The following is a 14,720-nucleotide window of genomic DNA, read 5'->3' on the forward strand; positions in this document are numbered from 1 at the left end:
TATTGCGGAATTGTTAAAACTAAAATAAATTACATATTTTACCTGAACTAATATGTTCCTGAAATAAAAATCAATTGGTTATAACATTTACAAAGTAATTCAGTTTCCATGAAACTCGTTTGATCGATAAATCAGATATTTTAGATGGTTTAGAAAACCGAGAAGGGATTTATAAATGTGAAATGGCAAGTCCTAATCCAGATAATGATCCATCATCAATGTTTATGGATAAAGGAGATGGAAAAAGACGAAGTCCTACTAGATCAGAAACGTCTTCAAGACGAAATTCAGTAGTAAAAGCAATTAATGCTGAAGTTATAACTGTAAAGGATTTTTTCGATTTTATGAAAACAGCATATCAAGTTTATGAACATTTGGAAGGTGATGAGGATGAAGGATCGAAAATAAATTGGGAAGAACTTTCGAAATTGACTGTGCTGAATCATGTTATTGAACAGCAAGAGAGGGATCTTTTGTATCAGACTGCATTTAGCATGCAAAAACCGATTGTTAGCAAAAGCGACACACAAATTGAGAGAAAGATTAATGTGATTGATAGAGTTGAAAAACGGTATAGTTGCAGTGAAATTGAAGGTAGGTAGATTTTAAAAACGACCATAGACAACGATCGTTTGATTTGAATAAAATTTCAACAGGATTTTATAACTTTAGATTATTGCTTTTAGGTAAGAACCGAAGACGCTGTCCTGAACCAAGAGTTGAAATGTTAGGTGTTTGGACGGAAGTGAACTTGAATTGTAAATTAAACGACGTGAGTTTTATTTTAATTAGTTACATTAATTTTGCATGCAGTTTATAGATGGCGCTAATACAAATCAAATTTCAGGTCATAAACGAAGGAATTTTAGATTCCATTCTACCATATTTAGTGGGGTACAAGAAACCATTCAAAACAACGAGCGTTTATGCTCCAATCATAAAGAAGACATCTTCAAATATATCGACGACGGAAGTAAAAAAACCGGCAAGCTTTGAAGGTGCGTCACTATTGTGAAAATTAAAAAAAAAATAGCACAAAAACATTTTTTTATTCTATGGTAATTAGTGAATAATATTCTTATAAACTGAAATATATAATAATATTTCCAGGATTTGTAAGTGAAAAAGAATCCCGCGATCGTTTAGGGCGAAGGAAATCTTCTGTTATCGCAGCGCATGAACGAGCAAATCAGAAACAAGAGTAAGTTGAATAGATGGCGCTACAATCAATTTCCTAGAGTCGATTCCATCTTCGACGTTTTTGTAAAAATGCGTTTTACTTTTAAACTTTCTTCGGAAAGTCTATTTCTTTATATAAACTGAAATACAGTGCGACACAAAAGAGATGAAAATAAATGAGGGCGCCACCGTCGCTCATATAGCAACACTGATACTGCGACGCAAGCGATCTTGATACTATAGAATAAAAATCCAAAAATCTATATAATATAATCTAAAATAAATACCGCGATTTAAACCGTTATAATTGTTTCATTGTAGCAATAGTGTAATTTAAGACAAAAATACATTCGTATTTTAATTGACCTACCTAGGTCAAATTTTACTTAAATGTATTTAGGAATTAGTTATTTTATAAAAATCGGTCAAGTGTTTAGACTGCAGAGGCGCACATAGAATCAAACATACAAACAAACAAGCATACATGCAGCTCAAACACATTACCCTCTTTCTGGGTCCGTCGGGTAGAAAAAAACAAGGCGATTTGAAAACCACATATTTTTATTTTTTTTGTAGATAAATACATTAATATAATTCATCAAAATCTAAATATTCTCCTCCTTCAAAGGACTGATCATCACTCTGTTTCGAAGTACTGGCAAGAGGGTACGGGGCATCTTCAGTATCTGTAAATATGATACAGTAAATATGATTTTTTTTCTTATGGTTTGATTGATTAATAGATAGATAGCTGTATGAAAACAGTTATCACTATACTATGTAGTAAAATCTAAACTAGGTACTTTATTTGAGGCTGGTTGGATTGGATATAACTTCTTGACTCAAATTGTGCTGGTCGCACTATAAAAACTAGTTTTTGTTTACATACAAATAACCTCAAATTAAATTGCGAAAACGTAATAATCGCCATACATACATACATTAAACACTCGTTACTAATGGAATATTCTATTTTACGTAGTACTGAGCAAAAATAAATGGAATCTCACCGGTATATTCTGCTGTACGTTTGTAAACGTTTTCCAAATCAGTCAATAAATTTCCAGCTTGAAATTCGGACAAACACCGAATAAAAACTTTATACACCACATCACGGACACCGCTACGTTTAACCTTTTTCATGATGTCTCCTTTTTTATTTAAATTTCTTGTTCTAAATAACAATTTTATCTCAATAATTCTCCACTTCACGAAAAAAACAACAAATTTTTATTCAACTTGACAGCTACATTGCCAATTCAGGGTTGCCAGGTAATGAAAAACGAATTAGTTCCAAAATAATTAATTTCATCTCTTTTATGTCGTACTATAGTCGTTTAAATATAATGTGCAATGGTGAATGTTGACATATTTTTTTGTATTTAAAGTCGGATAATCTGAGCCATATTTTATCACAGTTATTATCGAAATTTGGTAGCATAAAATTTTTTTTTGCCATGTTTGTAATCTTTATTTTTTCTTATTATTCATTTCAATGCTACAATGAATGTTTTACAAATATTATTATTATTTCAAACAACTTGTAACATCCGATATGGTCTAGTGGCTAGGATACCTGGCTCTCACCCAGGAGGCTCGGGTTCGATTCCCGGTATCGGAAATCCCATTTTGTTAATTTTTTTTTTCAGTGGCGATGTTGAAATTCACGTTTGTGACGAAGTGAAAGGATTGAAAAAGGACTTTAGGTGTCCGCAGAAACTTTTAGTTTCTAAAATGGGTTACTTTGCTGACGTCACCGCGGGTCAGCGCTTGGAAGATATGGATATATCTGTGCATTGTGATATACAGGTTTATTTTATTTTATTAAATACGATAAAAAATATTATTAGGGAACCTAGCTAGTTGCTACATGCGGCTTCGTTCATTTCTACCTCATGACCATAACTAATTAAAAAAAAACAAGTATTGAAATCGATCTAGCTACTCACGCATAATGCCATAACTGAAGTCTGAAGGAAATAGGGATTCTTTTTTATGTATCTAGATTATTTATTTTACAAACATACCAAGAATATTATCCAATTAATATTAAAAAAAGAAAAACAAATACAGATATTCGATTGGCTGATGCGCTGGGTAAAGCGGGATTCCATCCTCGTCGCTGATTGGCCGCTGCTCGACCCGCACAACGTTGTTCCCATACTGGTGTCCGCGTCTTTTTTGCAGGTGCGTTTTATTTGTACTTGGTGTACTGTAATGTTAGCTACTCTGTGGCGTTTATGTTGATATTATAATACGTGGAGGATGTATGTTTTTAATTTGTTTTACTCAAAGAGGATATGAATGAAAAATTAACTACAATTTATTATTTAACAATTAAACGAACATGTTGAAATGAACATTATTAAATAAATAAATAAATAAGATCGCTTGCTTTATTTAAATTTTCAAGTTATTTGGCCGAATAAAACTTATTATCTATATTCTTTATCGTTTACCTTTACAGAAAAAAAAAAATGAAAAAGTCAAATCTATTATTATTATTTTAACAGCTATTTATTTTGGCTCTGTATGAAGTTATGAACGGGCCATTATAACAAAATAATACAAAAATGTAATATTTTCAGATGGAACCACTGCTACACGACTGTCTCATCTACTGTCACGCACACATGAACGATATCGTGAAAACAACAACTAACTTAGCATGCCTCAGTGACGCTTTGCTTACCAGGTAGGTATTTATTGATATTAAAATATTTTCAAATACATATAAGTATTAATTATTAAATAGGCAGGAATAAATTGCATATTACAATACGATGCAATTCGTTGCAGTTTTAAGTTTATCGAGAACAGACAGACAGACACATTCTGATGGAGTTTGTTATAATACAATATTCTATGATTAAATTTCTAAATTACCGGCTTACTTATCAACAGCAATAGTGATGTGCTACGTTCGGAATTCGGATATCTGTTATCGATGATTTTAAAATTACATCAAGAATTAATTAAAAGTAAGGTTTTTAATCAAAAGGAGGGGTATTATGTTATTTTTGACCTGTTATATATACACCATAGTACGTACCACTAACTGGGGAGTCGATTCGAGTGTAATTTTTTTTAAACAAACTTCTTTGTAATTATTCTTAGCTATATTTAGTCAGTATTTTAACCAATATCATAGCTAAGTTTTCGGGTCATTCGTCTAGACTCTAGTAAATATAAATGATCCTACTCAAAATTTATTTATTCTACTACAATGCATTCGTATTTTGCACAGTGTTTTGCATTCAAAAGCACTTGTATTCACATGCTTTGATGCTTTTGAATCGTCAAAATACATAAATAATTTATCATCGGTCTTTACTATAGATGGTCTTCTAAATTTGTTTTAAAATCATATAGATTAGCAGCAATGTACACAAACGCGGAACTAGAGAGCATCCGCGACCGCAAGGACAAGGTTCAATCCCGGTTGTACTGCAAGATGATACTGTCCCTCGCTGAACCGGTGCCGGAGACGCTTCGCGGGCACTACGCTTCGCTAGCGACGCTTTTTAAGTGTAGCAAGTATGAATTGTGCTTGATATTTCATTTGTGCAAAAAAACATTACGAACTCCAGAAAGGTGTAGGATATACGCAAACGATGACCTTATTGTTAAAAAGCCATCTCTTCCAGGCAACATAAATTATACATAATATTATGTTTATTTTATGTCTTAATTTATCTCGAAATGCCACCAACGTAAAAATAATTTGTGCACATAACTTGGCTTATATATCAGTTTATCAAATATGAAGCTACTAATTTAATATAAATTAACTCCTAAAGTGAAATTTTTATTTCTCGCAAGGTGTAACAAGCTCCTAGGAAGGCACATAGCAGAGCAAGTGCCGTGCCAGCCTGCCTCCATGAGGATTGACCGACGAGGAAATGTTGTTTCGTCACATTCTAAGTATATTTCTTGGTTTTTAATCAAAAATTGCTCTCAATTTTACCTATAGGAATAGACACAGATAAAAAATGGAAGGGGTTTATTAATCTAAATGCACCGGGATATTATTGCATTTAGTTGTTAGTTTAGTCGATGAAATTTCAAATACCCGATTCAATAACAAACACTGTGACAAACATTGTGACACGAGATTTATATATATTAATATTACCATAAAATACCAGAAAATATGACTAGAAATGTTACAGAGATCCATCATGGAGTCTAAACGAGTATATAACCTGGTTGTTCGGCGAGCTTCGTTCTTGGCGCCGCGTGTACTGGCGGCTCTGGGCTGATTGTCACTTCTTGAGATGTCAACTGTGCGATAGCTACTTTCCAGCTTATCAGGTAAACGTTTATTTAAAGCTGTAAGTTAGATATTTTACATTTTTATAAAATTATCTATTTTTATGAACGTTGAAGTCATTTTTTATAACTAGCTGTTCCACGCGGTTTCACCCGCATTGCTCCGGTCCTGTTGGTCTTAGCCTGATGTTATATAGCTTATAGCCATCCTCGATAAATAGGCTATCTAACACCGAAAGAATTTTCAAATCGAACCTGTGATTAGCGCGTTCAAACAAACAAACTCTTCGGTGTTAGATAGTCCATTCATTGAATGTTTTATGAACAGATTGCATTTACACATACATAAAAAAAAGATAGGCCATTTATGGAGGATGGCTATAGGCTAGGTAAGTATATATCATCACACTAAGACCAACAGGAGCAAAGTAACGGGGGGCACAGCTAATAAATAAATAAACAATGGTGGTACAGATGGAGTGGTGTTCCCACCACTCGCAGAGCGCACACGCGCTGGGCGCGCTGGCGGCCGGCAGATACCCGTGCTGCGGGGAACGGGCGTATCGATTCGAGACTGTTACACGGAATACGGTATTTATTGTTTACGTGTTGAAGCTTAAGTACTGAAGTATTCTGAAATACTTGTCACATACCCGACCTACTTTTAGATTAAATACTGAAGTTCCATGCATGTCCTCTAGTGACAGGACCCCTCGGTTCTACGCTCACGCGTCAACCACTGTACCAAGGAGGCGGTCATGGTGGTCACTTTAAGTTTAGGTACATACAAATAGCTGACGGGCTGAAAAATGTCACTTTTATTTGAGACTAGCTTACCGCCCGCGGCTTCGCCCGCTTTGTCTAAAACCTAATAAATGATATACTAAAACCTTACTCTTGAATCACACTATCTATTAAATAAAATATGTTTTCTTGATATATTATACTTAACTGAAGAGAAACCTAACTTTATGGCTACCTGATATGTTTTTTATCTATTTGCCTATCAAATGCCTAATTTTAAACATACAAAATGATAAAAAGCTTTTAAATAAACAAAATAGGGTTGTCAATTCCGTGAGCACGTGCCCGACGAGAGTTTAGCAACAGACGCGGCAGTGATGGAGATATACAACAAATTCAGAGACATTATCGCGATGCGTCCGCCGCAGCTGATGTTCCCTGAGCGACTGACCAGATTGGTGACGAGGGGTGAGTTTTGAAATGCAAATGAAGGGTAGAAATTAGAAACTGTTTATTATTAAATGGGTCATCCACTTGTATCTACATGTTTTTAAGAGCGAGCGCCCACGAGCAACTTTGTCTCCGCAACAATTTTGTCTCCGCAACTATTTTGTCTCTCCAGCCATGGGCTAGTATGAAAGTGCGCGTACGTAGCGACGCAACTCCCGGGAGACTTTTTTGTCCGCGGGTTCGGAGACAAGCCCGCGACGCAACTGTCGCCCTATCTATTGGTTTCAATGCAAGTGCGCGCACGGCGACAAAAATGTTGCCAGGCGACGGCCGCCGGCCAGTTGCCGCGTAACCGGCGTAGCGATAATACCTATTTATGTCAACGTATTTATTCTCGTACACAGTAGTTTTAACCGACTTAAAAAAAGGAGGAGGTTATCAATTCGGCCGGTATATTTTTTTATGTATGGACACCGATTACTCCGAGGTTTCTGAACCGGTTTACGTGATTCTTTTTTTTTTTGATGCGGAATGGTGTGGAATTGGTCCCATAAATTTTATTCGGATAAGCCCAGTAGTTTTTATTTTATGAGCATTTTTGTCTGGTCTCGATGACTTAATTGAAATGTAGCAAGTAACTTTGATTTATTTCCAGGTAACCGATTGAGCTGAAATTTTGTATACGCATGTAAATTGGATAGCGATGAAACATTATTATGAGATAGAGCTGATTTGATGATGGAATCGGAAGGTGGCCATATGAACTTAGTAATATATTGACTCAACTTTATAGAGTTTGAGCTCGTTTGATTCGTGTTGAAAAATACACTAAAAAGTATCTATTAAATAAAAACTACTTTACTTTTTACAATTACGATTACATATCTATACTAATATTATAAAGAGGAAAGGTTTGTAGGTACCTACATATGTATGGTTTTCAGTTTTCACGCATAAACTACTGAACCGATTACAATGAAATTTAGCACACATATAGAGGGTAACTTGGATTAACACATAGGATAGGTTTTATCCCGGAAATCCCACGGGAATGGGAACTATGCGGGACAAGAGCACAGACCACAACCGTCTCTTCGAAAACCATGTTGATAAATGAAGAAAATTTTAAAGAAAAAGTTGCGTTGCTGTCGCTTTCGTGAGCGCATCGTTCAAAACTTTGCGAGGAGACAGCGACAGAGACAAAATAGTTGCCGGGCAACTAAGTTGCTCGTGGGCGCTCGCTCTGAGAGTATTGCTTCTGAGTCATGGAAATACATACAGAAGCTGTTGCAGATTACAATATATATTAGAGATGAACAATTTAGCTCTTCCATGACCCATATAAAATTTTCTTAAATATTTTGATTATACTACAGTTAATACGTCATATAATCCACATACCAAAAACGTGTTTAAAATAACATCATTACCAACTATCAATATCGAACAACAACCTTGTTATGTTGTAGTCGATTAAAAATATCGACATATATTTTATCGATATTTACCAGAACCGGGCGAAGAAGCAGCCGGTCGTCTCCAATGCAAGGAAGTGTTCTGGTGGGAGGGGATACAGTTGGTCCCGCCGCGGCAACCGCTCGGACTCCTGGGGAAACTGTACACGAGCAATAATAAGTTTATCCGTGAGAATGTTTTACTATTATGTTAAGTTTGAAATATAATGACGTACGATGTTTCAGTCATTTATACTTATACTTTCTTATGCCATCCTGTTTAAATTTTATTTATTTTCGTGAAGAAACTCACACGAATACAGCCAATACTTATTTAGGTCAGTGAAATAGCGTAACTAAGTGTAGGTACTTACAGATAATATGAAAAAAAAAACATGCATTATATCGATAAGATAAGGTACAACACTATACTTACTTTGATATTCAGGTTAAACTTTGGCGCTTTTTTTTAAAGTGTTACCTGGTGTTCCCTATTATTATTAAGTTGTACGTCATTATATTTTATTGTAAAAAATATATATAAAATAATAGCCAATATAAAAATGCTGTAAATACGCTCTCCACATTGGCAAAAGTAGATAAAATTGCGCTTAAATTGAATTGATGTATATATTTTAATTCGAATTTGTGATGTCATCAAAATTATCCCCTAATTGGCTTTCAAAAATTTACGACTATGGAGAGACTATTGTAAGTATTTTAGTGAAGTACGTGCAAGTTATCGATAAAAATATTTTTTATGCTTGTGTATTTCTTATAGTGTAGGTAATTTCACCAGTGTTTAAATGGCAGTTAAGACGTAAATTTTCTTAAAAGGAATGTTTAACGTTAGCTATGTTATTAGTCAATAGTCTATCAAGGAATCGTATCTATGACTTTTGGAACATCACAGCGAATGTACGCCCCGGTTCACCAGTATTGGCCACAATACAACCGCCAGCGCCCTCTATATCGGGCACTTGTTCCAACGCTTCGCCAGAACGGACGGAAATTAAATCGAAACTTTTAAGTCCGAGGAATAAGGTAAGCTAGATATACTACACGGTAAGTCGTTGTTTGTGTGTATATTTGTTGATTTCAAGCAGTTTAAGTTTGGGTTTTGGATTATTGAAAAATATTTTCGTACGTATGATATTGAAGTATTGAGAGGAGTTCGAAGTTATTTTTTAATAATTATAAATAGCTAGATTTTGTTGTAGAAATGTGTTGTTGTGTAACAGCTTTTTGTATATTGTTTTTATTTTCTGCTAATAAATGTTAGTATATTGCTTGTAACTTGTGTATTTTGCCTTATAAAATTTGTAATAAAACTGTATTACGATATTGAGAAATGTGTTGTTCTTTTGATTTATAAAGGCCTTTATGACGAGCCTCCTTTTTATCCTGTGTACGTCTTGCGTAGTTGTGAGTGTCTGTTATATTGATTTTTGTATGTTTAACATAACTTTTAAACGATGTGTATAAATTTATTTAATCTTTTCGTTGCGATAGAAATCCCAATTATAATACCTAACAGTCATGCGATTTCCCTATTTCCGTCACCTCAATAAAAATGTCTTTCCATTAATGAGAACTAGTTTCGATTCAGAGATAAAACTGTATATAAAAAAATATCACTTATTAAAATACCGCCTCCTTATAGTCTAGATAAAAATGTTTAAATACTTCCTCCATTTAGGGCCGATTTTTCAATGCTTGGATAAAACTTATCAGTCCAATAAAGTATTACACGATAATATTAAAATGTTACGTAAACTGTCAAATACGGGCAGTTAGAATACGTTTTTAAATTGGTAGTTTTATACATTATTCGACGAATAAGTTTTATCCAAGCGTTGAAAAATCGGCCCTTAATAAATTAGAACAGTTTTTAATAAACATATATTTCCGAAGCAAGGCACCAGTGGTACTGGAGACGCGCTAGAAGTGGCTGATGAAGCGACAGACTCTGATGAGAGTGAACAGAGTTCTGACAGTGGAAGGAGCGATGAAGATACTCCTCCACGAAGACCACGCGCTCGTACACGCATGCCTCCACCACCGTGTAATAGGAATAAGTGAGTTTATTTTTGATATAAGGATATTAAAATTAAATATTTTGTGTAAAACTTATAAAATTGCTTTAAAACCTACATTTTTTTTTTTAAAGTTGATCAAGATTTCTTATAAGCACCGAATAATACATAATTCCTTATAATACGACATGTTACATAACCCGTATGTAAATTAAGCTTTATCAACTTTTATGTAACATAATAATTATGAGGACCTTTATTTTACACACATACTTATGGTCCGGGAGCCAGCAGCAGATTTTATGACCAAGTTCCTCTCAAGCGGTAATTAGTAAAATGCATCAAAGTATAGTATTATGAAGCCTCGTGAACGTCAGCTGGAGCTCGGTTGGGGGGAAGAGCGGTTGTAGCCTCCCGTATCAGCTGACGGTTTTTCCACCAAGATACAGCCAGCTGACATATATATTTATCCACAGTTACATATAAGCTATCATCAGGTAAATTTTTGTTTGAGAGGAAATAACGGAAAATAAATTTTTCTTTAAATTTAACTTTCATGTTCGAGACACCAGCTGACGTATAATACACCATGTTGTAACCAGCTGACTATTTTTTTTCGTTGAGATATTGGGTTAGCTACAATTTGACAAATTTTTAGCTGAGAGGAAATGAATGAATGAATGTATTTTTTTTCCTATGTGCGTGGGAGGCACCCCCCCAACCGAGCGCCAGCTGACGTTCACGAGGCTTTATAATACTATACTCTCATGCGTCTGACGAATTATCTCTTGAGAGGAAATAGTTAACCAAATTTGCACCTGGCTCCCTAACCATTACAATTTCTAAATATGCAATGCGAAAGGGTGTACATTCAAACGCACATTCATAGTCATACTGTATTCTTATAAATGAAAATGAAAAGTATATTTATTTCACACATACTTTTTCAATACGCTCTTCCGTAACGAAAATTTACAAATATGTATAATACGTGTGTAATGTGTATGTAAAATCTTATAAACTTTTACTTTTATAATATTTTAGTAGGATCCAGGATATTTAATAAGTAATATTTAAAATTCGTCAAGATCTCGCCGCTGGGGTACAACAGGCGGCGGTCGTATATGGGCCCCCACACTCTCCGCCCGCAGTAACCAAGACGGCCAGCGGCGGTATGAAGAACGAGCGGCCGCTCACATGCGCGCTACACTCGCTAAGAGACACCACTATCCGGTCAAACCGAAGCCGCATGCGGGTATCGATGTCGATAAATTTTGTTACAGCACTATTTTGTTGAATATATTTTTTTTCGTTTTAGTTACATAATATGTGATAATATGAGGAACATTTTGAAATTTTGTTATAATTAAAAGCTTCAGTCCACAAAATACGATTTGTATACGTAGTATATTATTATTAGTCTGTGATACGATGTTGATAGTTACTTGATAATCGATATTTTTGTCACATAACTTTTGTTGAATATATCTAAGACAGTGCGCGCACGAGCAAATTTGTCTCCGCAACTATTATGTCTCCGCAACTATTTTGTCTCTCCACCCATGGGCTAGTATAGTATGAAAGTGCGCGCACGTAGCGACGCAACTCCCCATACAATTGATGGGAGAGACAAAATAGTTGCGGAGACAAAGTTGCTCGTGCGCGCTAGCTCTAATGCTATTTCCTTCATTGAGAAATGAAATTGAAGTTGCATTTATTGTTAATTAAGTTCTATGGGGCTGTACAGTGTACACGCTGTTATTCAACTACGTAAATTTACAAAAATTTATGAATCAAAGACGTTATAGTTAGTTTTAAGTTTAAAATCTTGTTAAAAAGTCATAAAAATGATTGTACACGATCATGTATTTAGCCTATTGAATATAATATTATAATTTATAATTTAATATAAAGTCCAACCTCTAAACCTAAATGAAGAGTATTGAAGATTAAAAAATATAAATAACTAGCGGTCCGCCCCGGCTTCGCCCGTGGTACATATTTACGTTTTCTCTACATAAAAACCATCCTCGTACTTCAAGGAATATAATAAAAAAAGAAATATCGAAATCGGTTCAGCCGTTCTCGAGTTATGCGCTTACCAACACATTTTGCGATTCATTTTTATATATAAGAAGATGTTATAGGTGGCGTGTATGCAAAATTGGAAGCGGATTGGCGCGAAAAACATGGACAGAAACCGCGCAGTTTGCCGTCTGCGAGAAATCGCTCACAGCCTACAAAATATAAATAAATGCTTTATTAGAAATTTGTGTTTTATTTTACCTTTATGTTCCATGATCTCTAGACATATAATAAAATCATAGGAAAGTCCTGTACATACATTAAATATTTATTTGAAAGACTACTTGGGGCTAGTAGGTATCTAATCTGTGCTTGGGGCATGATCTGCAATAGATACCGAAGCCAATAATATAGTTTTTAGAATTTTTGTCTGTATGCATGTCCAGGCTAAACTCAAAGCACTGCACGGATTTATTCCATATTTGGTAGAGAGATAGAGACTTGAGGAAAGCAAAGGATAGGTTTTATCCCGGAAATCCGACGGGAACGGGAACTATGCGGGTTTTTCCTTGATTACGCAGACGAAGCTGCTGGCGGAAAGCTAGTAATTGATAAAACAATAATTTCCGATTGAGCTGTGTTAATTAGAGCATCGTATAAGCAAGACGTATTTTCTTTATAAGCAATTTAAATTGAACCTTATGCGTCCGTACAAATATCTAAGAATATCTTATAGCGGCAGTACACATGGGGCCAAGGCGTTGGGCCAACGTGTTGGGAAAAAATGAAGGATATCAAGATTCCTGTTCACACATTGGCGTACTGATCATTCTGCATTGGCGCTTCAAAGATGGACGTAGTCCGTAGAAGTTCTTGCAGCCGCGGCAATTTATTTATATACAGTGCGTTTAATTATTACGTACATGTGCATCAATAACAATGAGTGTACTCTGCCGTCTGCGATGATACCATTTTCCAATCTCTATTGTCCTTTTTTTATATCTGTATAAATAAAACATTATTATGTTTAGATTTTTTCAAATGTTTAAAATGTGTACATTTTAGGTACATTTAATTTAATTTTAACTACCTATAAAACGAAACTTTAAAGATTAGATTTTAGATATTATTATATTAAATGATAATATTATTTATGTAGGTAATAAAGCACAATTTGATCAAAATCATGCTCATTGTATATTGTTATTTAATTTTTAAGAACAAGTAACTTTTTAATACTATTTTACTCATTTTATAAATATGTATATTCATTTTTTTATCGCATTGTATGAAAGTGAGATAAGAAAAACATCTAGAATAATATAATAAATAGAAAATAGAACATCTAATTTTTTGAGTCATATGGTTTTATTTTTGTGTAGTTCATGCCGTGGATTCCAAATTATTCCTTCATGTCGATACAATTCTACGAATTGTAAAACCTCATTGCTTGTCCACATCGGCGCCTCGGGCCTCCATCGCTATCGGAACATGGTTAAACGTAAATTTCATTGACGCGCAACGATACTGTCTCCGCTGACGCGTAACAACAAACTGAACAAGACACCAACGTGTGAACGCTGTTTGCGGAGCGCACCAAGATCCTTTGATGTGTGCACAAAAAACCGACAACATTCGGTTGGCCTGCCAATATTGGCGCCAACTAGGCTAATGAAGCCAACATACCGCCAAGTAGCTCTCTACACGTTGGCCCAACCCGTTGGCCCAACACGTTGGGCCCATGTGTACTGCCACCATTAGATATTGTGTGGTTTGCATACCTATCGATTTTGTTTCACGGGACTGTGCAGATGAGAAACACATGTGAAATTAGCGTATTTCTTTGTGTAAAATTATAAATCAATGTTGTTTTCAATTCAAAAAGGCTAACAAATGCAAAAGCTTCTTTTTACACACGAATAATTATCACGTACCTATTCATAATTATTACTAAAAACTTGTTTCTATCAGCTGTTTCGTGCACATGTAAATTGTCAGTAGCGCCATCTAGCGGGTTATGTAAGCTTCGTTTCTTGAACATCCACAAGTAGAACTATGTTAGATAGGAAATAGGTAGGTTAGATAGGTGTAGGTAGATCACGATTTGTATAATATATAATATTTAACATATCATTTTTTCCCCAATTTACTTGTGACTATTGCAACGAACGCTTGGGCGTGAATTACAATGTCCTAGTGCTCGCTATTACAAGATGATGCCTATACATTGCAAGTTATGAACAATTTGTAACATTTTTGCCATTCGGTCGTTTTTGGCAACATACAATTTTACAAATTACCAGTACATATGAAATTATTTCATTATGAACGTTTTCAAACTTGAGCTGCATGTCTACCTTTCTAACCTTTTTTAACTTGTACATGCCATATCTAGCTGGTCAATATACACCAAAAAAATTCAACCTAGTTCCTATGCTTATGATCCGCATTTTCAAGAGTACATATATTATGTAAGACATGTTTTGTCATTGTGCATTTAGTCGTTATTTCAGGCGGGTCATGTATTAAATCAATATTATTTCCAGCGTGGAAGTATCCA

At 34.9% G+C, this 14,720-nt stretch overlaps 1 protein-coding gene and 1 non-coding gene across 3 annotated transcripts; both read left to right on the top strand.

Moving 5' to 3' along the window:
* Nucleotides 1-150: 150 nt before the first annotated feature.
* Nucleotides 151-12,400, top strand: LOC149898884 (uncharacterized). 2 transcript variants are annotated; one of them, XM_090114220.1, is made up of 17 exons: nucleotides 151-594; nucleotides 687-772; nucleotides 848-998; nucleotides 1,111-1,201; nucleotides 2,829-2,988; nucleotides 3,253-3,366; nucleotides 3,768-3,874; nucleotides 4,552-4,716; nucleotides 5,002-5,103; nucleotides 5,352-5,493; nucleotides 5,926-6,042; nucleotides 6,516-6,663; nucleotides 8,157-8,288; nucleotides 9,013-9,143; nucleotides 10,014-10,177; nucleotides 11,224-11,390; nucleotides 12,283-12,400. In XM_090114220.1, the coding sequence occupies exons 1-17, from the start codon at nucleotides 183-185 to the stop codon at nucleotides 12,387-12,389; spliced, it is 2,496 nt and encodes an 831-aa protein (XP_089970346.1). In that variant the 5' UTR covers nucleotides 151-182; the 3' UTR covers nucleotides 12,390-12,400. The 2 variants fall into 2 exon arrangements, with proteins under 2 accessions (XP_089970346.1, XP_089970347.1); XM_090114221.1 differs by lacking the exon at nucleotides 11,224-11,390 and having other exon boundaries at nucleotides 12,283-12,385.
* On the top strand, nucleotides 2,729-2,800 carry TRNAE-CUC (transfer RNA glutamic acid (anticodon CUC)). Its single transcript has one exon. It is a non-coding gene; the product is annotated as a tRNA-Glu (tRNA).
* Nucleotides 12,401-14,720: the final 2,320 nt, after the last annotated feature.

The sequence above is a fragment of the Colias eurytheme genome, chromosome 21, assembly GCF_061535395.1.
Source record: "Colias eurytheme isolate Ceu_HAF_F1 chromosome 21, ilColEury1 Martin Lab GWU primary, whole genome shotgun sequence".
In the NCBI taxonomy this organism is placed as follows: Eukaryota; Metazoa; Arthropoda; class Insecta; order Lepidoptera; family Pieridae; genus Colias; species Colias eurytheme.